Source organism: Papaver somniferum, chromosome 1 (assembly GCF_003573695.1).
Source record: "Papaver somniferum cultivar HN1 chromosome 1, ASM357369v1, whole genome shotgun sequence".
Classification (NCBI taxonomy): Eukaryota; Viridiplantae; Streptophyta; class Magnoliopsida; order Ranunculales; family Papaveraceae; genus Papaver; species Papaver somniferum.
Window position 1 is genome coordinate 49,653,360 of NC_039358.1, and position 24,647 is coordinate 49,678,006.

The 24,647-nt window shown below is 37.0% G+C and overlaps 4 protein-coding genes, 1 non-coding gene and 1 pseudogene across 7 annotated transcripts; 2 read left to right on the forward strand and 4 right to left on the reverse strand.

Annotated features, from left to right (window-relative positions):
* Positions 1-1,681: 1,681 nt before the first annotated feature.
* On the forward strand, positions 1,682-4,507 carry LOC113305795 (annotated as a pseudogene).
* Positions 4,508-4,912: 405 nt separating this feature from the next.
* Positions 4,913-4,984, reverse strand: TRNAP-CGG. The gene has a single exon. It is a non-coding gene; the product is annotated as a tRNA-Pro (tRNA).
* A 1,212-nt stretch (positions 4,985-6,196) lies between these two features.
* LOC113286103 (LIM domain-containing protein WLIM1-like) lies at positions 6,197-7,793 on the forward strand. The gene is made up of 5 exons (XM_026534817.1): positions 6,197-6,519; positions 6,802-6,898; positions 6,995-7,038; positions 7,159-7,236; positions 7,359-7,793. Exons 1-5 carry the CDS (start codon positions 6,385-6,387, stop codon positions 7,551-7,553), a joined length of 549 nt encoding a protein of 182 aa, XP_026390602.1. The 5' UTR covers positions 6,197-6,384; the 3' UTR covers positions 7,554-7,793.
* Positions 7,794-8,128: 335 nt separating this feature from the next.
* LOC113286078 (F-box protein At3g12350-like) lies at positions 8,129-10,795 on the reverse strand. The gene is made up of 2 exons (XM_026534796.1): positions 9,701-10,795; positions 8,129-8,770 (listed from the first exon to the last, which is right to left on the reverse strand). The coding sequence occupies exons 1-2, from the start codon at positions 10,658-10,660 to the stop codon at positions 8,303-8,305; spliced, it is 1,428 nt and encodes a 475-aa protein (XP_026390581.1). The 5' UTR covers positions 10,661-10,795; the 3' UTR covers positions 8,129-8,302.
* A 148-nt stretch (positions 10,796-10,943) lies between these two features.
* On the reverse strand, positions 10,944-18,681 carry LOC113286062 (cingulin-like). Of its 2 annotated transcripts, XM_026534783.1 has the most exons (18): positions 18,366-18,681; positions 18,215-18,277; positions 17,495-17,588; positions 17,268-17,376; positions 17,135-17,173; positions 16,712-16,795; positions 16,558-16,619; positions 15,852-15,954; positions 14,753-14,902; positions 14,511-14,579; positions 14,361-14,417; positions 14,024-14,278; positions 13,078-13,158; positions 12,859-12,969; positions 12,625-12,695; positions 12,316-12,516; positions 11,789-11,882; positions 10,944-11,364 (listed from the first exon to the last, which is right to left on the reverse strand). In XM_026534783.1, exons 2-18 carry the CDS (start codon positions 18,273-18,275, stop codon positions 11,068-11,070), a joined length of 1,938 nt encoding a protein of 645 aa, XP_026390568.1. In that variant the 5' UTR covers positions 18,276-18,277; positions 18,366-18,681; the 3' UTR covers positions 10,944-11,067. The 2 variants fall into 2 exon arrangements, with proteins under 2 accessions (XP_026390568.1, XP_026390575.1); XM_026534790.1 differs by lacking the exon at positions 18,366-18,681 and having other exon boundaries at positions 17,268-17,371; positions 18,215-18,263.
* Positions 18,682-18,996: 315 nt separating this feature from the next.
* LOC113286088 (telomere repeat-binding factor 1-like) lies at positions 18,997-22,428 on the reverse strand. Of its 2 annotated transcripts, XM_026534812.1 has the most exons (8): positions 22,228-22,427; positions 21,656-21,857; positions 21,232-21,473; positions 20,667-20,751; positions 20,469-20,552; positions 19,806-20,150; positions 19,571-19,650; positions 18,997-19,427 (listed from the first exon to the last, which is right to left on the reverse strand). In XM_026534812.1, exons 2-7 carry the CDS (start codon positions 21,803-21,805, stop codon positions 19,606-19,608), a joined length of 951 nt encoding a protein of 316 aa, XP_026390597.1. In that variant the 5' UTR covers positions 21,806-21,857; positions 22,228-22,427; the 3' UTR covers positions 18,997-19,427; positions 19,571-19,605. The 2 variants fall into 2 exon arrangements, with proteins under 2 accessions (XP_026390597.1, XP_026390590.1); XM_026534805.1 differs by lacking the exon at positions 19,571-19,650 and having other exon boundaries at positions 22,228-22,428.
* Positions 22,429-24,647: the final 2,219 nt, after the last annotated feature.

Here is a 24,647-nt window from a genome sequence, read left to right on the forward strand (position 1 = left end):
AAACATACTTAGTGGCTCCAGAGTCCACCCACCAGTCTCTCACATTGGTTATTAAAATAACTTCTGACATCATGGTTCATTTTGTTTCAACTAAATTAGCATTAACTTTCTACTTATTAAGGTTTTATATTGTCTACACTTTATTGTCGTATGGCCAGGAATTTTACGAGCATAACAATCACCCTTAATTAAAGTAATGCTGGATTCAGTTTTACGAAACATACTTTTATTATGAAGACTATGCTTAGAGTTGTGTTTGATGTTCTCGCCTTTGTCAGCTTTGGAAGACTTGTGTTCATCCACATGCGCCTGGTAGCCATGTTCCTTTTCAATTTCATGTCACAAACCGTTTATACTCTGACCACGGACACGGTAATTTCCCAATCACCTAATACACCATATCTCACAAACCTTAGTTCAGATAAAATATGAGTTTTGAAGATAATATCTAGATTGAATGATTTATAAACTTCGTTTAAACCACCATATCGAAAAACGCATGGTTACCCCATAAAAACTACTTTAGTTAACAACAAAATTCTGCCCGTCAGAATTTTTCAGGAACGTTTCTCAGTTTTGTAAAATATCAAAAAAATACTTTTACAACTCCAAAATTTCTGAAATATTAGGTGGGTAACTATCAGGATGTCTACTACTTTGTGTCAAAAGGGTTCATCGAAATTCCTTTTAGGTTAAGAGATAAACTCGAAACTCTACAGCTGACCAAAAATTCGTTTTTGTTTTTCACCCCACAATTAACATCCATGATTCACAAACCAACCAACCATTTTTTTATTATTACAAATACTAATGTCTTAAGATTGTTGGGTACAATAATCAAAAACAAGGAAAAGTCAAATAAGCAAAAGTTATTGATACTTATCTCCTTTATAATGGAAGTGATCGATTTGATGAAACGAATGAACTCCCCGTCTCTCTGCAACAGCAACAAGGCAAAACTTTGGAAAAATAGAGTGAGTCACATGTTCAACACGTTGCCTTAAGACATTAGCGCCCGGCTACACTCAAGAGTGATGCTATAGCCCTCACAGGACGGATATCTCCAGGGCTCAACTTGAGCTTGGCAACTCCGAAAAAACCATAAATGAAAATCTCGAACGCTTGAGAAAAACAATATAAAATATTTTTTCCCTTGGGGGTCCCTCTAAATATAGAGCAACCCCTTTCCCATAGATTTTACAAAAATAGTGAATTTGTTTATATAATTGACAAATACAACTTAAGAAGAAAAACTCCCCGATGTGGGACTAAAAGGTTCATATAGTTTCTTAAAATTACTAAAAATTGAAAACTCCACGATGTGAGACTAAAAAGTTTCATTCATAAAATAAAACAATAAATTATAATTTTTTATTAAAACTTTAAAAGTTATTTTTTTTATTAATCGTTTTCCAACCCAAGTCTCTTCTCCGCACTGTACGAGGATTTTAGTGTTTAGCATCGGTTCAGTCGGTTTGTGTTGGGCAGAACAATACATGTGATACAGTAATTGATAGTGTCCAATTCCAACCAAATTATTACTTGAGTTGCTTCACGAGAGGCAAACTATAAAAACCGGCAAAAGCAAAACAATGAAACCAAAAGAGGCTGAAAGCTTGGAGAACTTGTTTTTCTTAGTTCTTTGATGCATTGACCATTAACCTTTCTTTTTAAGCTTAATATGGAAGCCCCACCACCGTCACCAGCACTACTACCAGGAGAGGATCAGATGTTGCTGTCAAATAGGATACAAGAAATTGAAGCTGGGAATGATGGAAGAAACCTCGAACAAGAACTCTCCAACTTGACTATGAATTCCAGTGATAAAAAATATCTAAATATACTCCAGTCTATGGGTCAAGCTATTTATGTGCTTGATGCCACTGGTTTGATAACTTACTGGTGAGTATTGTTCCATTTCTATGGCACTCTTTTATGCTTCTAACGGATTGAAACTAGTCAGATAAGTAGATTTGATTATGCTTCTACGTATATCTGTACAGGAATCCATCAGCTGAGAACCTTTACGGTTATTCTGCTTCAGAAGCCCTTGGTCGGAATATCCTTGACCTCTTGGTTGGAAGCAAAGAAGCCAGAGAAGACGCGATGCATATATTGCGCAAGAATGCCTCGGGATGAAGCTGGAACGGGACATTCCCAGTTAAGAATAAACAAGGGGAAAGAATTCTAGTCCTTATTACCAATACTCCCCTCTATGATGATAATGGTAGTATTGCTGGGATTATCTGCGTATCTGCCGATTCACAGAAATTTCTCCAAATACCACCAGCTTCACTTGCAGAAGTCAATTCTAGATTTTGTCAGCTGACAAGTCGCGAACAACCTTCGCAAGTTGTAGTTACTCCAAGTGGAGCTTGCACACTTAGAGGAGACGTACCCCCATCCCCATCCGGTGCACCTTTTGAAACTGTCTGCGTCGAAAAATTCTTAGCAAGTGGCGAGGGTGAAGGCAAGATTGGAATTCATAAGAGTCATACTTCTACTGCAGAGGCTTGCACTAGCAAGAAAAACATGCCATTTCCATCGAAAGGTAGTGAACATGATGGGTTGGTAGCAAGGACTACACATGACATATTTGCCTGGATAAGAAGTGAACAGGAAGATGACTTTGATCTGTCAAAGAGTTCTGATTCCTATGGTTTTTACTCATCTTCTGGCAAGTCCGATGTAAGTAGTGTAAGCAGTATCGGTAGTACTAGTCTTAGTAGTGTCGATACAGGACGGATTCATCGGATTATGACATCATGTGGGAAGAGTTGACGGTCGGAGAAGAAATAGGACGAGGTACTAGTAGGATCTTTAAGTATTGCTTCTTTTCCCCTCAATGTTGATTATGGAATATGTTTTGCCTTTTAATATGCCATTTTCTGATCTGAAATTGCTGGTTGATGCTCTCAGGCGCATGCGGAACTGTATATCATGGAATGTGGTGTGGTTCGGTAGGTTAATTAATTTACTAGCTCATTTATGTAAAAAAAAAAATAGGAGATTTTTAAATGCCTAAAATATTTCTTTCTTGCAGGACGTTGCGCTGAAAGTATATTATAAATTCGAGACTCCGATGAGCTGCTACAAACTTTCAGGCAAGAGGTAGTTCTTCAACATGGGCTAAATTTTTGCACTACATGGATATATTATGCATTGGACTAATTCTAAAACATATTTTTGCGCAGGTGTTGCTTATGAAGAAACTCCGTCATCCAAATGTACTACTCTTTATGGGTGCAGTAACTTCACCAGAGAACTTATGCATTGTCACAGAGTTCCTCCCACGGTTCATTTTCCACTTTATCTCGTGATGATGAAAAATTCATAGTCTATTGCTGAGTAATCTAGTTCAAAGATGTTTTTTTGTTGAGGTCTTGTTCTTAGTTTGTCATAAATATATAACCAGGTCTAGAATCTTTGTTATGCAGTGGAAGTCTATTTCAGTTGCTTCAACGAGGCACTTGTAAACTCGATAAGAGACGGCGTGTTCTCATGGCTTTAGACATTGTACGTCCTCTCTGAATACGATACAAAGTTTGTTGAAACATCATTTTCATATTTATACTCTCTTGTATGCCTTTAACTCAAATATTCTTTATCATTCGCGCTCCTGTAGGCACGAGGTATGACCTATCTTCATAGTCGCAATCCTCCGGTTGTTCATTGTGATTTGAAGTCCTCAAATCTGTTGGTCGATAAGAATTGGACTGTGAAGGTACATTCCATACATATTCACAACTTCGCGAACTTATGCTTCCCTTGTTTCTTTTATCTTATCAAAAACTCAATTTGGTAGTGCAGATTCATCATTTCATCTGTTTAAATTTTCATTTCATTAGGTTGGTGATTTTGGCATTTCAAGGCTCAAAAACACAACATATCTCTCCGGTAAGTCTGGTAGAGGAACGGTATGTTTACACTTTCTTTGATGTTTTGATTATCTGAACATTCTTACCAAGTTACATATGCTCATCTTTCCTCTCTTATCCTTCCACTGCAGCCACAATGGATGGCTCCAGAGGTTATGCGTAGCGATCCTTCGGATGAGAAGTAAGTTTAAAATAATTCCTGGTGCTTTGCGGATTAGTTTGACTTCTGTTATAAAATTTCTGGAGATTAACAAATATTTTCTCAAATTTTGGTTTATGGGGGAACCTGCAGGTCTGATGTATACAGCTTTGGGGTAATATTGTGGGAGCTTTCGACACAAAGGATCCCATGGGGTACCCTCAACTCGTTTCAGGTGATTGGAGCAGTAGGGTTCATGGGCATCTTTAATCGAGAGCTGCTGGCACAGGTGCTTATTATCTGCAACTACATTTGTTTCAAATCTGAGTATAACATTCTTAATGTTTATTTCATTCTTATCTAATTTCATAACCTTTTTTTTTCCCATATTTCAATCTGACAAAGTGAGCCGATGTGTCGCCCAACGTTCCAAAGCCTCCTAGGACAGTTGAAAGATCTGCAAGTACGTTATTCTGTTCAAATGCCGTAAGCATGTACCCACTCGGGAGCTTAGTTCAGGGTTCGCAACACTAGAACAATATTCAGCACGCAATAGATTATCAGTATGCGATTTATGGGGAACGAATTCATCATTTATTTTACTTCGCCGGTGCCTTTCAGACCACCAGAACTTGATTCGAAGATTAGGTTCAAAGTTTATCGGATTTTATGCCAAGAACATCAATTTTTTTGCTCTAGGAATTCTTGAATAACAGCAGTTGAAATATGTTAAGTGAAAGCCTTGAACCTTTCATTCGTCCGAGTAGATTAATAAACAATAGAATGCTTTGAACGGTTGTTTTCCAATATTTACCGATAATTATTTTTAAAAAAAAAATTGCGAAGATGGGATGGCCACCGTTGATTAGTTTACCGGAAAAGGGGAAAAAAAGATGGGGCGTTCCGGGAATCGAACTCGGGACCTCTCGCACCCGAAGCGAGAATCATACCACTAGACCAAACGCCCTTGGTGTCAGATGTATGGATTTAATTTTAATTATCGTAATTTACTTTTCGGTTCACCGGGGAAAAACATGAAAACATGAGCCACCGCTACAGATGAATGTTAAATGGGAAAAATCGGGGGGCATTCCGAGAATCGAACTCGGGACCTCTCGCACCCAAAGTGGGAATCATACCACTAGACCACAGGTGCTAGTTTTGCACTTATATATTCTTCTTTTATAATGTGGTATGAAATCCTACCTCCTTCCTTCTGACTCGTTTGGGTTGGCATTAATTATAGACCTGTTGTGTTCGTTCTACACTCTTATATATACTTAGCGATGATATGATTATGAAGCCAGGCTGAATCAGAATTAAATTCGAAAAAGAGACTTTGTTGACTGAGAGATGTCTGACCCCTCATATCACATGTGTTATGTCGCCAGTCTCATCATGGTGGAGTAGGATTTTGATTGCTTTAACATGACTTTACTCAAGCCATTCACTCACTACCTAACGGCATCTATCTACCCTACACCATAACTTTGGCTTAATCCCCACATAACTGTTTTTGCACTATATATCAGATTCAGTACCCCAATAATTTGGTGGTGAGATCATTTTACAGATGCGGTAAATCGCACTCAAAAAGATTAAAAAAAAATACAAACTCAAAAATATGCCAGTAAGTGTGGCTTGGTTCACGGGTCAAGTGACTCAAGTCACAAGTAAGATCTGACTCAATTTAAAAAACATATTATATTTGACATCTGACTCGTGGTGAGTCAGATCCAAATGTCTAGCCATCAAAAAACAACCACACTTTTAGATCTGACTCAAATTTAAAAAAAAAAATGGTTCGACATCTGACCCGTAATGCCAATTCAAACGAGTCAGATCTGACTCAAATTTAAAAAATGTATGGTTTGGCATCTGACTCATGGTGAGTCAGATCCAAACGCCGGAGTACGAAAGAAGAAGAAAAAAAAACGCCCTAAGATATTTGGTTAGATTTCTGGAATGCCAATTCAATACCAACGGGAAATTAAGAATTCGAAAGGATGGAATGACACGCTAGCTAGAGAAAAGATGGATAGAGAGCCAGATAATATTGAGTTGGTTGTGGGGTAAGAAGTGAGTGATGCTTGAAATGTGGAGGACAGACAATGAATTGGCAAAAGAAAGCCACCGCCACTTTTTTTTTTGAATGATCTATATTTTTGAGTTCCCTCTTTAGTCTTTCCGCAATTCCCTTTAATCCACATTTTCTTTTCTTCCTATTTCTTCTCTCTTTCAAATCCTTTTCTTTCTCTTCATTTTCCACAACACAGACCTTGAGAGAAGAAAGAAAGAAAGAAAGAAAGAGTCTGAGATTCAAGTTTGAATTACTTTTATTCTCTCCGGGTGTTTCATTGTGGAGCAATGGCATTTGCAGGAACAACCCAAAAATGTACAGCCTGCGACAAAACTGTGTATTTGGTTGATAAGCTTGCCGCTGATAACCGTATTTATCACAAGGCTTGCTTTCGATGCCACCACTGCAAAGGCACCCTTAAGGTATACAACACGCATTATTATCATCTTCTTGTTACAGTTTTGCTTCATCTTTAAGGTGTGGCTGATTTGTTATTTTGCCACCAATCTTGCGGGACATCTGATTTGTATCAGTGAAAAGAGACGCCCACATTCAGGGGATGCAATCCTAAGATACCTCACAATATTTTCTTGGTCACTTTTTGAATTCAATTTCTGATCTGAATTGTTTGGATCATTCGGACATCAACTTGTCTCGTTTTCATCCAAATTCTGACCTGAATTGTTTCTTCCATCTTTGTGTAGCTTGGAAACTTCAATTCCTTTGAAGGAGTGCTTTACTGCAGGCCTCACTTCGATCAGACCTTCAAAAGAACTGGTAGTCTCGACAAAAGCTTCCAAGGTAAAGGATTGTATTGACCTTATACAATTCATATTCCATATCCTATCTCTCAGTTCCCATCTTATTCATTTATTTGTTCCCACCAATCTCTTTCAGGAACCCCAAAAGTAGTAAAACCAGAGAAGCCTGTTGACAGTGAGGTAATATCAGTATATCCAAACTGTTCCAACTCTAATTGGTCTGTCAATGAATGCAATCCCTAGATGTAATTGGGTATATACTTCCTTGATTGCTTACTCTTTGAACATGGCTTGAAACAGAACAAAGTTGCAAATATGTTTGCCGGTACCAGAGAAAAGTGTCTGGGATGTAAGAAGACCGTGTATCCAATTGAAAAGGTAAACAAAACCATCCCCCAGTTCTGCACTCAGTAGAATTCTAAAGGGACCAGGAAACACATTTTTCATTCTACTTTTTCGATGATTCTACAGTGTATTATAACCTGGTTTTCTGTCAATAGGTAGCAGTAGATGGAACCACATATCACAGGAGCTGTTTCAAATGCACACATGGAGGATGTACGATTAGCCCATCTAACTACATAGCACACGAGGGAAAACTCTACTGCAAACACCACCATATCCAACTATTCAAGGAGAAAGGAAATTACAGTCAGCTTGAAGGAAATCCTACAGAAGCCACTGCTCAATCATGAAAACAGTTCACACAGAAAAGAAAAGAAAAGAAAAGAAAAGAAAAGCAAAAAGAAAAAACATTTATTTTCTCAGTTCATGATGCTGTGATCTATCATCTCCTAGAGTTTCCTGTTTCTTCTTATTGTGTGCATATGATTGATAATGGGTTTCAATTTTTAAGATTGTGATATTACTGCATTGCCTTCTTCTACTTGCATCTGTAAGTGTTTGAACTCCGTTAAGAATTTTCTGATTCTCTACATGGTTTGATCCTGAATTTCTGATTGTGAAGGAGCTGGATCAATAACTCACTAATACCTAAACTCATATCCAAAGGGCCAACATTCAACCAACTCACTGCAGTAAAATCTAGTTAGTAGGTTAAGATGATGTTAATGTAATCTACTGAATACAAAAAACTACCGGTAAGTAATTTGCATTCAGGACCTGGTTAAAACTCAGCACATAAATCTGTTTGCAATTTGCAAGGAAAAAACATACTTGCGAGCTCCTGCATACTTGAATGATGTCAACAATGTTGGGTATTATACAGCATAATCAATATTGACATAAAACCAAAAGCAAACACCAGAAGGAAATACAAAAGAGTAAGTTTCTTTCATCCAGAAAAGTTTTCCAGAAATTTTCAACCGTTTATTAAAAAAAAAATGCCAGAATCATAAGAAATGATCAGACTGATAGTTTACTGACTAAATAAAACGTGGAAGGTCTACAAGATCAATGTTATGTACAATTAATATAGTAAATATTAATTACAACATTCAGCTGTATCAAGTAGATGCCCATCCAGAACAATATGCTTCATGTCTATAATGTAATTGTTCCGAAGAAACCCAAACCCAAAAGTCCCACTAGCATACTGCCAAATCCTACCTTCTGCCTGCCTAGGGTTGACAGAAGATACTGCAAGATCTGGAATAACCAGATCGTAACTGGAATTGATGTTCAGAATACGCAAAACCTCTTCATTTTCTATGAAAGGAGAGTGGTCGCAAATGTGATTAACAATGGGTGGCTGAAGATGTATTCGACTATCATATAAATATTCCTCTTCACATGACAATGGGGACTCGATGAACGTAGTATTTGAGGTCCAGAAGACTGGAGAATAGCCAGAGAAAGGTTCAACGGAATCACCCACCTTTCGGCAAGTTACACCTCCAATGTCATCGTATGCCACGAGATAAAACTCCAAGCTCATATCATCACAGATTCCCTGAAGGTGGGAAGAAGATGTTTAGAGATCATCACAGAAGATCTTTATTAAGAAATCCTGTTTACCCAGGTTCACTCTTCCCAACCTCCCTCCATCCAAATAAGTTACATTGTAAATATGGAAACATATAATGATGACAAAGAGACAGAGGCCTATAAGGAATCAACTCATACAGTTGCAAATATGTTTTTACATGGCACCGCTTTGTAAATCTGATTGTGAACTAACCAATATGTTTGAAAAATACTTCAAAAATGACACATAGCCAAAAAGAAATTCTAGCATTACAATTGACGATAACACATAAATGGTGATGATGCATTTGATGGACAATTGTATATTATAACCTGTCAAGGTTTGAGTATTGGCATCCCAAAATAATATTCATTTATGAAATTCTGAGTATTGACCAGTACTATGTGATATCTAATTTTGAGGTAAAGAATATGAACTTGTTGTTCTGCATTACATGTGGCTAGAATATTGAGTAACAAAACCACCACTAGACTTGCAAGCATTTTCTTAATGTAGGAATACGTATAAAGCCGTTTATCCCTCTAATCAAACATTAAATACCCTGACATTCTTTTGTGCTACTATTTGCAACCCAGCAAGTTCATCCTATTGAATGGTTCCTATATGTAGAAACCAGTGAAAGGTATATGGACGTTTAACAGCTAGCTAGAACGATTATTTGATTTGTATAACCCAACTAACAAAACTCAATGACAATTGACAAATCAAAAGCTAGATTCACGGATGGCTAAGCAGTTATTGCCACAGCACACTGAGCTTCCCAATTGAAAAACTATGCACACACAAAATCAGGATACTAATTTCCTTGGGTTTTATAACTTGATAATTAACTTTCGCCATAAATGCGTTAACTACCAATAAATACAACCAAGAATGGAAGTAAAAGAAAAATACCTTCCACAATCCCTGCAAGGGACGTCCAGAAGTAGGAGCACAATTTACAATCTTTACGAAATGCTGGGAATCCCATTTCCGCCTTCCATTACGTTCCTTATCTTTCCTCCTTTGCCTCCTAGAAGCCCTATCTCCACCAGGACTAGTCCGATTCGCAAAATACTGATAAATTTCTGATGTTTGATGTTCTGGCAAACTTCCTGGAGATGTACTCTCCCAACCAGTCACATCCTCTATAACAACCCCCAAATCATCATTAGAACTAGGACTTCTCCTGAATCCTAACAATTTCTTCCCTTCTGGAGAAGAATATGAATAACCAAACAGATTCTCCTCAACAATAACATGATTACTACCCATGAAACTAACATTAACACTAATCAAATCTGCATCTGAAGTAGAAGAAGATGCACCCATCTCAGCTATCTTAACAAAATCATCAGGAGATTCAAATCGACATTCAGGGTCAAGAAAATTCAAGGGTTCACCCCTTTTAGAAATCCCTAACCATAAAAATGGAGTCTTTATAACTTTATAAGTACCTGATTTACATGGTGAAACCCTAGAACCAGTAATAAATGATTCACCCCATTCAAAAAAAACTAAAGGGGGTGGAACAATTAATCCATTACCAGCAGTAATACTAGTATTGTTACCTTGTTGTCCACTTCTACGCCAAAATCCAATCAGTTTCTCAAATCGATTTAGGGTTCTGTAAAGAAGCTTGAAATGAATCTGCCCATTTCCCCATTTTTTGATCTGAGTATTTGTACCCCATTTTCTTTCACACATTGAGAACCACAGTTTGTTATCAGATTGACAAAGAGATGAAAATCGTTTAGATGTACATGAAAATGAGGTGATTTCTGGTGGTTCTAAGAAGGAGAGGATACAGAGCTGAACATCTTCTGGGAAATCTGTGAAGGATGATGATGAAGCAGCAGCAGAAGAAGAAGTCATTGTTGCTGATGAGAAGGTGAGAATTGGTTAAGGTTGAAGTACAACAAAGTTGAGAGCTTTAAGGAAGTATAGATCCTTTGGGGTGATGGAATAGTTCTGTTTTAGATTCTCTTCCTTTGTTTGTCCAGAACCAGAAATAATCTTTTTGGTGTCGGGAATTTTTTGAAGTAGTTGACTTTAAAGTCAAAAATGAGGTCAATTTTTAACAGCACAAATCTCAAGACGATCCGAGATGGATATGATTTGTTTGTTTTTCTGAAATGTGTAAGTAGGCACTTTGATCTTCTCCAAGAATATAAACTTGATTGATCTTTGGAGGTGAATGTACATAATCTTGTTAAACACTTGCATATGAACAGTGCAGAATCAGTGTAAATTAAACTATGCACATTGTTTATTTACAAGGTTTATTCCTGTTGGGGTGGTAAAACTGACAACAGATTAACGTTTGCTACTAGAGTTTGAGCTGCCAGTATTAAGAGCTCAACCATCTCCAATCCAGAAGTAGAGACAAAGTCAGGTCTCTCACTGCTGGTATCTGTGCTGCTTTCAGATATGTCAGTTCCATTTTCAGCCTCGCTTGACCAACTAACAGGTAGCGAACTTCCGAGAGCTGTTTTAATAAGTTTCGCCTCGTTGATAATATCGTTTAGAGCTTGAATAGAATCCGTTACTGGGTCTAGCGATATTGAAGAATCTTTAGCCTGGTGAAACAAATCAAAAAAATTGTGCAACAACGTCAATATTAAAAATGCGATTTGGAGTCTTTGGACAGACTTTATAAGGTGAAGACAGCTGCAAATTCAAAATACAGTGGAGGAATTTCTCGATAATATACACAGCTTATTGGTTGGACACGACAAAGTATGGAAATACTAATCCCTGTAAATGGGAAATGAACTAGTTGCTACAAAACCACACAAATTTACATAATCCATACTTGCCCTAATTTTTCCCCGAAATGGGTCTTTTTCGCGAAACAAAACAGCAGAAAAAGTCTAAATTTGAAATGCAAACAAGATAATTCCGAGAAAAAGGAGAAATTCCCGCTGGCTAAGATTGACATAGTTTAAAATAATGGCTCAAGAAACGAGCGTAGTGTAAAATAATGGCTCAAGAAACACTAACCTTAACAAGTGATAGACGGAGCCTGTGTATCGAAGACGTTAAGTGCTCCATAGTTTCTATGCTTTCTTTAAGAGTTGCATTTTCAACCCTCAACCTACACCATAGATAATGCAAAAATAAATTAGTATGGTGTTTCCAAGACGTGTGTTCCATACTTACTCTGTAATTATGCACAAACAATCAAGAATCATCCCAAAACAAAAAGATCTAATTCTGGAAAATAGATCGTGAAGGTCAAAAACTAAGATGCATGTCCATCAAATTAGTTGCAGGATCTCCAACACATGCAGGGAGCCCATATTGCAAGAATATTTTTTGAAGCGGTATGTAATGTTTATCTTGTTTTTGCACACTCGGAATGGAAGATACCCCTAACAAGTTGCGGGAAACTAATCCGAAATTAGAGTTAGAAATGTTGCACATTTATTCAGTCCAAGATGTTGCCATGCAAAGAAGAATGTGTAATCATGCAATGAAGTTGGAATGTAAAGAAGAAAATGCAAAGAGGTCCAACAGAATCTACAGACCTTGCATAATCTACGGAATTATTGGACTTATTGATCGTCTGACCACCGGATTCATTCGGGTCTTGTCTCCCCACCCAACGACTAAGATATGTTTTCCTCAGCAGGTTTGTCAATTTTCCCACCTCTCTTTCCTGGGTAGAAATGTTTTTTTCCCCAGTATCAGCTAAATGATTTCCTTGTTTCCTTTCATGAATGATGTCTCTGAATGAAAATACGACCATATAAAAGTAAGAACAACGTCAGAGGTATAACCCAGAATAAACAAAGATAAATGAAATAAGCCAATTACTGATGGTCAAGAAGTCATACTCTTGCAGTACTTGATACTCCTGCCTTAGTTGTGCCAACTCCAGAAGAGCTTTCACCTTCTCGTTTGTCACCTGGAACAACCAACAGGTCACATAAGTCGTGAACACACCCAGGAAACCAGATTGATTAATTAGGACCTAGTAGGAAGGGCTGCAATGAGCTACTACTACAAGTGATGGAGGAACGATGGCATCATATATTTCTATAAATGGGCATTTACAAGGAGAAAATTACCTGTAGTAAGTTCTTTTGCAGCTCATCCATCTTTTCTTGTAGAGCTGCATTGACATTCCTCTCCAATAACTGTTTTTCATCTTGCTGAGACAGAAGCAACAATGCACTAACCTGAAATTGTATGCACAATACACATCCACATTCAATATACATTTCTAAGAAATTCATTAAAAAAGATAAACCAAAGACCAATATGGTAATGAGGAGATGTATAGCAACCTTTTCTTGCAGTGCCTGTGCAAGGTTATCTGAGGTGTCACCCACTTCATCACCCAGAGCTTTTGGTAAGGCAGGCGGACTCTGGAAAGAAAAAACAGATTAGAGAGAAGTTAGAAGCAAGCAAATGAAACGGTTAAACGAGGGAAATAAAATAGTCATGCACAAATGACTGGATCATCAATAACTCATTCCATTAAGGAACAAACGTCTGAACTCTGAAGACCTATGGCATACCTACTACATACATCAGTGCGATCTAAGAGATAAAGAATTCTTCCTCACTTAAACCAATTATAAACGTAGAAATCTTCATTGTAAGATGGAACGTTGCAGAAGATTAATATTGATCTTTCAATGCATATTTTTTTAAATGTCTTCAAATTAAGTAAGAACACGTGTGCGTTTTTGCAATTTCACCTCGACTTCTATATAACACGTACAATCACCTCATGTGTTTCCATCTCAAACTCTCTAAATCCTACACGTAAAGCATGTCTAATGTGTTTCTCAGAGTCAACAACTCAAAATTAGTCACATGCCAACATAAAGTCCAAGACAAAAGCATCATGTAACTCTGAATGAAGTAATTCTTTTACAAGCTTACTGAAGAAAACAAAGAGGCTACTAGCATACTATCAAGGAGGAAAGAATACAGCACATTCTAAAGATATCCTAAACTATGGAAAAATATGTCTGTCATCTTTGTACAGTCATCCCCACATGATTACATCTATTGAATTCGCATTAGCTAATCATTCATCACCACAAAGGAAAAGAAGTACAGTAAGTTTCTAGCAGGTATGACAGGAGTAAGATGATGACTTCATCTAAGATCTTAGTCTCCAATACATGGAAACTGAACCCCAACTTTTTTAAGGAAAAAGACATCTGTAAAAAGGAAAGAAAAAATAATCAACATATACCAAGCATACAGGTGGTCGCAAACCTGAGGAACCAAACCGGTATCCGTAGTTATATGAACATCACGACATTCCAAGTCATCTAACTTTGCTACTGTCTGTTCGTGCTCAGAACTTTTCATCAAGCTAGCCTGGAACTGTATCCTCTCTTGTACTGCATCAAGTATTGAATTGAACTGATTTTTCTCTTGCTCAAGGAAACTCGTGACTTCAAATCTGTTCTGAGTATGGAAATGACGCAACTCCAGTATCTGACTCTTTATAGCATCATATAAGAGGGTCTGCAATTCAAGTTAATAAAAGTGTAATGAGATTCAATGTCACAAGAACCTGGTTAAGTTTCCAAACCATCCACTCTCTTACCTTCTCTTTTTCCAATTCACAAACTTTCTTTTTCAGATGATCTTCAATATCCAATCCCTATATAAAGGTTAATCCAATTCTAAAATCAGACCATGAAAAAGAAATTTGAAACCAATATATACCAATGTACTACAAACAATTGAATTGTACCATTGCAGCTTGATTTCGGAGACTACCCACAGAAATGTTCAATGATTCCAGCTCTTTTTCTAACATAACCTGGATTATGAAACCCCATCCCATTTAAGTAAAGAAAGGAGACTGTAAAAGAAGAAGAAGAGTTGCTAAAGTCCATCTTTTTACTCAGTCACATATCAATAACACTCATTATCCCACTACTGCTAAAGACATTCTCAATTTCCTACATGAATAAGACAATTTTCGAAACTTACAATGTAACTAGAGGTGGAGGCTTCCTTATCTTCATCAAAACTCCACATCTCTGGATCATCTCGCAAAAGATATTCGCATTTATTTTCGAAGTCACAATCATCAAGAACCCCAAGAGAGCTTTGACGAATCTCAAAGAACTTGTCAATAACCTAGAAATAGCAACAAGTATCCGGAAGATGTCCCAAGAGACTATAGTACGAAATTGATAAAACATGGATGGAACGGACTAACTACACTCTAGACTAGAAGGAATGTAGTTCAAATATATGGTGCTCAGAAATAAATTAAGAAAGTATTTAGCAAAATGGACCAAAAAAGAACGTCATTTTATTGAATAATCTTGGCCTTCTTAAGGAAATAGCCCACCTCAAACATGTCATGACTACAAATACATATCTTCAAGCTATGATGAATCTGTGTAAGGTAATTTCTGCATATGCTTTAGCAAATCAACAAAGCATGACAGTAATAAAGAAACAATGTATAAGATGACATGCTCTTAGAAGTTTTAAACGGTCGGAGTGGTACATATCAAATTGTGTCCGAGTCTTTAGTGTTACCATCATCGACAGCTATTCTCAACTTTACATGTCGGCTGCTGCTCAAAATTTGAGAGAAATAAGAGTAATCCTTCAAGACGACTTAATTCATAGATTTGCATTTTCTTGTCAGTTCTCAAAGAATTTTTGTATTACAATTACAAGTTACATATGGATAGACTATAATTTATGTCGTTCAAATGGACATATCTGTATAGAAACGCAATAAGCTGCAATAGTCAGCAATCTAAAACCCAATTCAGTCTAAGATGTAGTAGTTCAAATGATCATTTGATCTGTACACCCAAAAGGCGAAAACACATCATACGCTGCATGGACATTTTTTGGGATCAATTCTTGTAAAATGAATAATAACGCAACAGTGCAATACATACAATTACTACTACTAATAGAAAAAAGAGATGTTTTCTTCGAGGCCAATAGACTGAAATATGTACTGCATATGACTTCTGTACTTGCAAGTTGCCAACAATTGGATGAGAAACACTGTCCTACATCTGCAGTTACGTTTCGCGAGATAAAATGAAGTAACAAATACCTGCTTAAGAAGTTCATTCTGCTCTTTTAGCTTCACTGACTCAATTTGCAGGTCTGTATGACGTTTTTTTTCTTCAAGATCCTCTGAAGTAAGCTCCTGTACTCTGTTATAGAAAAACAATTGCCCGTAGAACGGCGAAGGTTAATACCAAACACAATAATCAGGCGTAATGGCAATTACATATAATAACAGTAAAAGGTCTGATCTATGGTCTCCATCACCACCATCTAAGACTTCATAACAAACAAGTAAGACAGCTAACAGTACTAAAACCTGCAGATACCAGAAAATATTATATTTTAACGTGTTGAGAAAATTCTCCCACTTATCAACTGTTATACCTTAAGAAATCCCCAAGCAGATAATAGAGCTTAAAACAGTAATGCCCAATTCACTCCGCTGCTTAGTTTCTCATATATCGCAGGTCCACTTTGCAACAATATTCAGTTGTGCTCCCACTCAATCACTTATCCTTATAGTCTTGATATACTCATTAATAATTACTATTGTACATATCTATAAGCTTAATCAAGCTCGTTGACTTCCTCATATAATGTGTGCCAAAAGTATTGTAATGACAAAGATTAAAGATGTCATGGAGTAATTTTCATCTTTACTAATGAAAAAGGTACATATCTGTATGGTGGTTATTTCCACTTTTAGCAGTCATATTTGTAATCAATCAAGACTGGCTGGATAATAATACCTCTCTTGCAAGTCATTTAGTTTCTGCAGCATGGCTTCCTCTGTTTCCTTTGCCTTCTCAGCCTGTTGTTTCAAAGAACATTGCATCTTGTTAAGACCTTGCGAGACGAAAATAAGACTGGGTGAGAAATTTTAACTAAAGGTAAGTGTCAAACCTCCATTACAGAGTGATCCCTTTCAGCAAATGCAGAAGCTACACAACCTTGGAAAAATTTAAGCTGCTTCTCAGCTTCTAAATGCTGAAATAACATGGAACTACGAATCAACAAAATTATCAGAAGTTGACTACTTTGTTAAAGCATATGGAAATATTTGAAGTATTGGTCGGATCTAAGATTTAAAGTTATAGTGAGTTAAGCAGAAAGATCCAACAGTTTCTTGCTCCAATACATCTTTAAGCAGCAGAGTTTCTAATGAAATATGTTTTCCTAAAATCTTGATTGAAACTTGGAAGAACCATGACTAGGGTATGCTTTAGAAAGGCAATTATCCAATTCCTTAACACCATTGAAAAAAAAAAAAAACAAGGTGGGAGCTCTTATGGGAAACTTCTACCAGAAACAAATGTGGAGTATTACCTTCGAGGCCTCTGCACTGTGTAGATCTGCCAACTGGTTCTGGTATCAGCAGAAAAGAATCAAACAGAATGAAATCAGAACAAAACATTCAATACTTGGAGCATTATGTCTGAAGAAAAGTGAATAACCATACTTTGATCTTGTAAACTTCTGAAAGTTCCTCCTGAAGATTATGATTATCTCTTGTGCAAGCAAGTAACTTCTTCCTCAAGTTCTCGATCTCCTGCTCCAAGCCAGCTGTCCTAATAGCGTTTAATTAAACTACTAAGAGCTCATTGTATCTTATTCAAGAAAACTTACACATGTAACATAAAAAGGAAGGAATAAGAATTAGTAACGAATCAAAGTTAAGTATCTGACCTTTGGAAATGTAATCGCGTAGCTATGGCAAGAAACCCAGGACCAGATTGCTGCATGCACAATTGCTCAATATCTTTGTGCAGTGCATCACGTTCTTAAGAAAAAACAAAGATATACAGAAGTCAGGGTGAAAGCTAGAGATACTGAAGTAGTTCAGACAACTTAATATATGTAGATATAAGAAACTCATAGGCACTGAAATCTTTTGCAAGAACCTAGTAAAAAAAAGAAACAGTGTAACGAACACAACAATGAAGGATCAATAGAACCATATAATTATCAGCTGTAAATTGCTCTTAAAACTATGGTTTAAAGAGAAGAGGTGGTGGAGATGTGTTTGGCCCTCTCCTTCCATTTCTTTGTTTTGTTTATAAACTTTATTTATGCATCAGTTTTCTTTTGTCAATAAACTCAAATTGCATATGTAAAATGCCAATCTACTGTTTACATGAAACATCTAAAACACCAACAAATAAAACTAATCACACTACAGAATTAAATTAAATAAATGACACAGCCATTTTACACAGTAGAATCTCTCTAGTTTGATAAGGCTAGCTAACCAAAATAACTTCATTAACTAAGTGAGATTACTGATTTTATCAAGAAGCACTAATTCAATCAAATTTCAATTTCACTAACGTATGTGTAATCAAGAGCATCATTTGTTACATGTTCTACAGAATTATAAGTATGAAGTCTCCGAAATGCAATGCCTACCTTGTTCCAACTGTTGAATACGTGAAATCAAGGACGCGTTATTATTTAGTCTTTCCTCCATACCTAGAATTACAAAAACACAGCTAAATCAAATATAACAGCAAAGAAACCCTAAAATAGAGTAATTGTTAGATCCAATTAATGATATTACCTGAGAAAAATTGGATTCAGAAAGGTGGTTAAATTGAAAATTAACAAAGGAGAAAATCAGAGCCATTTTGATTGATTACGGAGAAGATCGAGAGAGATACGAAAAAGACGGTTCCTGTGTTCTTCATCTCCATCTTTTGTCTCTCTCCTCCTCTTATAAATCTTCTGATTCTTTCTCTGTTTTCTCTCTCTCTCTCTCTCTCTCTCTCTCTGTTGTCTCGGTCTCGTCGTCCGAACAAGTCTATCACCACCTCCCTCGTTGTTCTCTGTCTGGTCGGATTTGGGGTTCATTTGATTTTGACCAGCCGTTTGGTGCACGGAATATCCCTTGACCTCCTCCTGATTTATTTATGTGGGTTGGTATGATTATGGTAGGACCACCAAAAACTTAAGGGCCGCCCGCCCACTTGGATTTCTCCAGTCCACATAGACTGAAGTACCAACCAGCTCCGGTTATGCAATCAGTCTAACGTGCAACACTAGTTAGAGTTGCCTACTAGTCATCCTATGAATTTAAAGTGCAACAGCTTGCGTACAGAAACTGAAGAATTGGCTTAATCACTGTACAGCATACAATTTGCATGTACTGAATTAGGATAACAGGATGAAACAGCAAAAGAGACAAAATGATATACAGAAGAGGATAATGCACCATTTCTTTTTTACTTCTCTTTTCTTTTTCCAAGTAGAACAGCTTAGTTCAAACATGTATATTAAGACTCTTCCAAACGGAACCCATAATTTAAGATGGAAAAAAAATAGAAAATACATTATTTGTACACATGAGGGAACTTTTTGAGATTTTTTTATGGCAGTGATACAAGATCATAAATTATAGTTTTAGTTATGATAACTGGGCATGACGGAAACCTTACTCTGACCACTTTTACAACAACAAAAATATTCTTATATTTGTCGGTTGAACATGTCGTCAGAAGATGCATGAGCTACATATATGAGCTGAAACGGAGGAAATGGGTTACTCAGCCTTCATGCTCAAAAGTTGCAGGCTTGCGTCCTTGACTGGCTTCCGTCTGCCTGACCCATCTACATGCAGTATTACCTGCAAAATAAAAATGAAAACAAGTCAAAAAAAAAGAAAGAAAAAAAAAACTACATTTCAACATGAATACAGTTGTTTCTATTTTCTTTCCGAAGCAAAAATGCAAAGTACATGCACTATAGTATCCCACACAAATTTCCCACCTAAGACTTTTGCGAAAGAGGAACCAACGAGGTGATCATCTGATTTGTACTTTACTTGTAGCATCCACAATGTCTCTTTTCTGATCATTCAAAGCAACGTAATTTCCCAGGTCAAATGGAGTTACATGCGTAGCGCAGTACATGACATTTTTGTTGCTCGGTTCGGTGGCACCATGAAACATTAACAAATTGACAGGAGAACGGGATAAAAATAATAGAAATAAAGAATACATACCATCTTCGATGCGTTTCGGTTTCTTAAAGTCATCAACGCAGCTTCAGCAAAAGCTTGAGCTTCCTCTGCATCAACATCTGCTGCATCTGCCTCCCTTGCTGCCTCTTCAGCTTCTGCAATGGCAGCTTCTGCCTCTGCAACTGCTCGAGCAGCAGCTGCAGCAGCCTCCTCTGCTGTCATATTCCTCATTTTTGCCAAATCTGCATCCACCTGGATTTTCGTTGGACGTACAGTAATATCTGGTTTAATGTCTCTCTGCCCAACTCCTTCAAGACCCAGCATTCCAGGGTTTCCCCCATCTGAGGGGAAACGTGGTCTTGGTGCAATTCTGTACTTGCGCTTTACCTGTTTAGAGCATATGCAGTTTCCAACATATCAATAAAAAGCCAGGGACAGGAACAACTAACGCAGGAAATAGATATTTCATTATAGCAAAGGCCGCACTAACTACAAAAATCAAAGGTATCGAGCTTCAATATGAATCATAACGAAGCTAATAGCTCACAGTAAATCTGACAGACACTAATGAAAGGTTTATTCTAAAGTTTATTACTCCACCAACCATATATATCAGAACTGTTCTGCAAATATGGGAAATTTTCTTTCAACTTGATAATACTTTTTTCACAAATGTACAAGGTTAAGAGAGAATCACTCAAGTACCTTGATTAGCTTCTTGTTTGCTGTCATCGACTTTAATTTTGCTGACAAGATCTTTTTGAAGTTTGGAGGTGCATCGTATTGATCCTACAGGGTAACATTGGTAACATTTCAGCAACCATGATGAAAAAATTGTACAGTGTACACATCCAATAAGAAGAACTTCTGAAGATGCTTGCACGCACACAAAGATAGAAATACCTCGATAAATATGCCAATAGTAGTCTTGTTAGACCCAGTAGGCTCGTTTAGACTGCTTATTGCTTCTAAAATTAGATTCTCCAGCCTACAGAAGAAGTCCGTATAGGTAGAAAATCATTGTTAAGTAACTTAAATCCTCAGTATCAAATAGTGGTAGTCGCCAGAAGAAAAAACAAAAAACATAATCAACAGGTGCTCACAAGTCAAATGCTAGGAAATTCATACCCTGTACATATTTATTTCTACATGAATCTGTGGTCAACTTGGATGAAAGTCAGTATCTCATATAGAAATTCATCTGATTAAAGATGTTTGTTATGTCTATGATAGAATGTCAGGGGGATTTAGGCTTTTAATGAAAGCCGCGACTGAGTGTAACTAAAACATGTCCGAAAAGCTTGAAAGTTTTGGGATCCTACTAACCAGTTGCTTTTAGGGTTTGTGATATACGTCAGAGGTGGATCACATATTAGTATCTGCACCTAGGGTTCCATCGCCTTCCATGGATATCATTTGAGACTAAGTAATTGGCATGTAAAAAATCCATAGAGGAGAAGAACCTAACCTTGATAATGATTTTTTGGGACCATTGATCTGCAAATTTTGACTAGTCATTGCAAGAGGTTTAACATCATAAACTTCTTCGTCACTCTGAATGACTGTACTAGGGGCCAAATCATCTTCGCCATCATCATGATCTTCGTCATCGCCATTTCTATACATCTGATGACTTCTTTTGAGTGCTACCCTAGCTTTCTCCCGTGACCCCCAACCATTCGCAGTCACGCTCATGTTTCTCCACTTGTCCTACCCAAAGTCAAAAACAAACACATTAGTACCCACTATCTGGTCTATAAAATTTGATAACCATTTGCCATTCAAGCTTAACAATCTAGCTAATTAAACTTCCGAAATTTAACCTAAAAACTATGTTTAACTTTCCTTGATAGCAAAACCACGACTAGCGTTAACTATAAAAGAGTTAATACCTTGAGATCCACATTCGAGCGCAAAGACAAGATGCCACTGAATTGAGGATCTTTCAGTATAGTTCGCCATTTGCCTGCCCCATGTTTAATTACCCCAGCTTTTAGGGCAGCTTCTTCTTCAGATGTCCACTTCTGCTTCGGAGCGCCCATCAACGTGTAACCTAGATACCTCTCTAAAATAACCCCAAGCTAACCCTAATTCCTGTATAAACTCATCACCAAATCAAATAAACACATAGATCACAATAACAACATCACCTAAACAAACCCTACTTCAAAAACAACGGAATTTCCCAAAAACGAAGACATAAAACAAATTCAACCAACCCATGTTTGTTTCACAATCTAGTCAAACCCTAAATCCATGACTACCATCAAAATTCAATCCCATACACAAAACCCTAATTCCAAAACTATAACCAGATCAACAATAACTGTCAATTAAATGAATTGGTAACACTAAGAACCCTAGAAAACCAATCCCAAATCTAAATTCTCCCAACATACAGATTATTCAAATTCAACACATAATAACTAACAGAAAATTTGTTGATGATTTTGTTGAAAGTCACCTGAAATAATAATTCTGATGTCGTTTGGAAACAATAATTTAGAAGAAGTTTTTGGATCAATCACCCGGTCCAGCTATCTCTGTGTCTCTCTCTTTGTGGGTTTCTGCGGCGGAAATCAAATTCAGAGATTAACCAGGTCTACTGTGAAATGCTTTATTTTTGACTCACAAATGTCCAACCTAATTTGGCGTTGATGGCTAATACCAGTTTTGGATGCCTATTAGGGCAAAAACGTACATACTCTCGGTTTCATCGTGGCTCGGTTGGGATACTAATGTGGACAGACTTGCAAAAATGTTGCAAAATAGCCACTTGCATGGGTCTGGAAGGCTCACCATTTGTCACGGTTCTAAAATCCAACGACAATCCCAGTGAAGAAATACCATAATGTGGAAGGACAATAGTCCCACATGGTTGTTTCTGCATAATTAACTTAAATATGATATGGAACGATCTCTCCACTCATAACCAATTGATTTTGAGTTTGATGCATGCAGGCTTTAACATGATTTTCAAAGTCTTTCTTTGTCTTGTCTGAGTCTGATGATGGTTATCATAATATGTCAGGTCGTGTTTCATCTGATACTGCCCGGAATTCTGACCACATGTTGTCAGAAGTTGTACTTTCTGAAAATCATGAAACTATCAGTGACAATTCTGACACGGGATTTCGACGCCCTGCTCGGTCCAGGATTCATATTATGGTTAAGAGATTATGTATGTAATATTATCGAAGCAATAGACCCTGACTCCTCCCCCCCCTCACTCGTCAATGTCTTCAGCTACGCCTTATCCCATAACTAATTATGTGTCTTGTGCAAATTTTTCTGTTAATCATACTCGTTTTTTGGCGGCGATTACTACTCTTAAAGAACCTACGAGTTATGTTGAAGTTGTTCGTCTTCCCGTTTGGCGTGTAGCTATGTCTAAGGAAATTAGTGCTCTTGATAAGAATGGCACGTTATCTGTTACGGATCTCAATGTCCTCAAGTACGCCTTATCCCATAACTAATTATGTGTCTTGTGCAAATTTTTCTGTTAATCATACTCATTTTTTGGCGGCGATTACTACTCTTAAAGAACCTACGAGTTATGTTGAAGTTGAAGTTGTTCGTCTTCCCGTTTAGCGTGTAGCTATGTCTAAGGAAATTGGTGCTCTTGATAAGAATGACACGTTATCTGTTACAGATCTTCCTCCAGGAAAGAAGGCTATTGGTTGTAAATGGGTTTACAAAATTAAATATAATTCTGACAATACTGTCGAGCAGTATAAAGCTCACTTGGTTGTCCTCGGTAATAGACAAGTAGAAGGTGTGGATTATCATGAAACATTTGCTCACGTAGCTAAAATGGTTTCAGTTAGAACGTTTTTTAACAGTAGCAGTTTCTCGTGATTAGCAGTTACATTTTCTACAAGGGGATCTTGATGAGGAAGTATATATGGAAATTTCTCCAGAATATTCGACTAATTCTCCTGGTAAAGTGTGTCGTCTCCATAAATCTATGTATGGTCTTCGTCAAGCTCCTTGTAATTAGTTTTCCAAGCTTGTAGGTGCTCTTAATGCTTTTGGATTTATACAGTCTTCTGCTAATTATTCTTTATTTACCCTGCGATGAGGTGAGAATTCTACTAACGTACTTGTCTATGTGGATGATTTAATTATTGCTGGGAACAATTCCGTTGTCATTACTGCTTTTAAAGCATATTTAAGTTGTTTCTTTCATATGAAACATCTGGGCCATCTCAAGTATTTTATTGGTATTGAAATGTCTCGAGGAAACGATGGTTTGTTTTTATCTCAACGAAAATACACCTTGGATATTTTTTCTGAGACTGGGCTTCTTGGAGCCAAACCATCTTCTTCACCTATTGATCAACATCATCGTTTAGCTCTTGATGATGGACCCCTGTATTCTGATCCATTCCATTATCGTCGGCTTATTGGATGCTTGATTTATTTGACTATTACGCGTCCTGAATTGTGTTACTCGGTCCATGTATTGGCTCAATTTATGCAGTCTCCGTCGGAAAACGATTAATAAAAAAATGATTTTTAAAGTTTTAATAAAAATTATATTGTTTTCTTTTGTGAATGAAAAACTTATTAGTCCCGCATCGTGGAGTTTTCACTTTTTAGTTGTTTTAAGAGACTATATAAGCTTTTTAGTCCCACATCGGGGATTTCCTCTTTTTAAGTTGTATTATTCCATTATATAAACTAATTTCTCTACTTTTGTAAAATCTATGGGAAAGGGGTTTCTCTATAATTTAGAGAGACCCCCAAGGAAAAAATATTTCATATTGTTTTGATTTAGCTTTCGCGATTTTCCTTAAGGGTTTTTCGGAGTTGCGAAGCTCAAGTTGAGCATCTACTACATATGCTAGTGGTAGGTGTAGTAGGGTGTTTTATCCTGGAGAT

What these genes read in the sequence shown, in the direction of transcription:
- LOC113286103 (XM_026534817.1), top strand. Translation starts at nt 6,385, where the DNA reads ATGGCATTTGCAGGAACAACCCAAAAATGTACAGCCTGCGACAAAACT. An exon ending in ACTGCAAAGGCACCCTTAAG is followed by an intron (nt 6,520 to 6,801) that starts GTATACAACACG and finishes ATCTTTGTGTAG; the next exon opens with CTTGGAAACTTCAATTCCTT. An exon ending in CCGTGTATCCAATTGAAAAG is followed by an intron (nt 7,237 to 7,358) that starts GTAAACAAAACC and finishes TTCTGTCAATAG; the next exon opens with GTAGCAGTAGATGGAACCAC.
- LOC113286078 (XM_026534796.1), bottom strand. Translation starts at nt 10,660, where the DNA reads ATGACTTCTTCTTCTGCTGCTGCTTCATCATCATCCTTCACAGATTTC. An exon ending in CCTTGCAGGGATTGTGGAAG is followed by an intron (nt 8,771 to 9,700) that starts GTATTTTTCTTT and finishes TCCCACCTTCAG; the next exon opens with GGAATCTGTGATGATATGAG.
- LOC113286062 (XM_026534783.1), bottom strand. Translation starts at nt 18,275, where the DNA reads ATGGAGGAAAGACTAAATAATAACGCGTCCTTGATTTCACGTATTCAA. An exon ending in CACAGGCACTGCAAGAAAAG is followed by an intron (nt 12,970 to 13,077) that starts GTTGCTATACAT and finishes ATACAATTTCAG; the next exon opens with GTTAGTGCATTGTTGCTTCT. An exon ending in AATTCCGTAGATTATGCAAG is followed by an intron (nt 11,883 to 12,315) that starts GTCTGTAGATTC and finishes TCTATGGTGTAG; the next exon opens with GTTGAGGGTTGAAAATGCAA.
- LOC113286088 (XM_026534805.1), bottom strand. Translation starts at nt 21,805, where the DNA reads ATGGGCGCTCCGAAGCAGAAGTGGACATCTGAAGAAGAAGCTGCCCTA. An exon ending in GCTCGAATGTGGATCTCAAG is followed by an intron (nt 21,474 to 21,655) that starts GTATTAACTCTT and finishes GACTTTGGGTAG; the next exon opens with GACAAGTGGAGAAACATGAG. An exon ending in CTATTGGCATATTTATCGAG is followed by an intron (nt 20,553 to 20,666) that starts GTATTTCTATCT and finishes GTTACCCTGTAG; the next exon opens with GATCAATACGATGCACCTCC.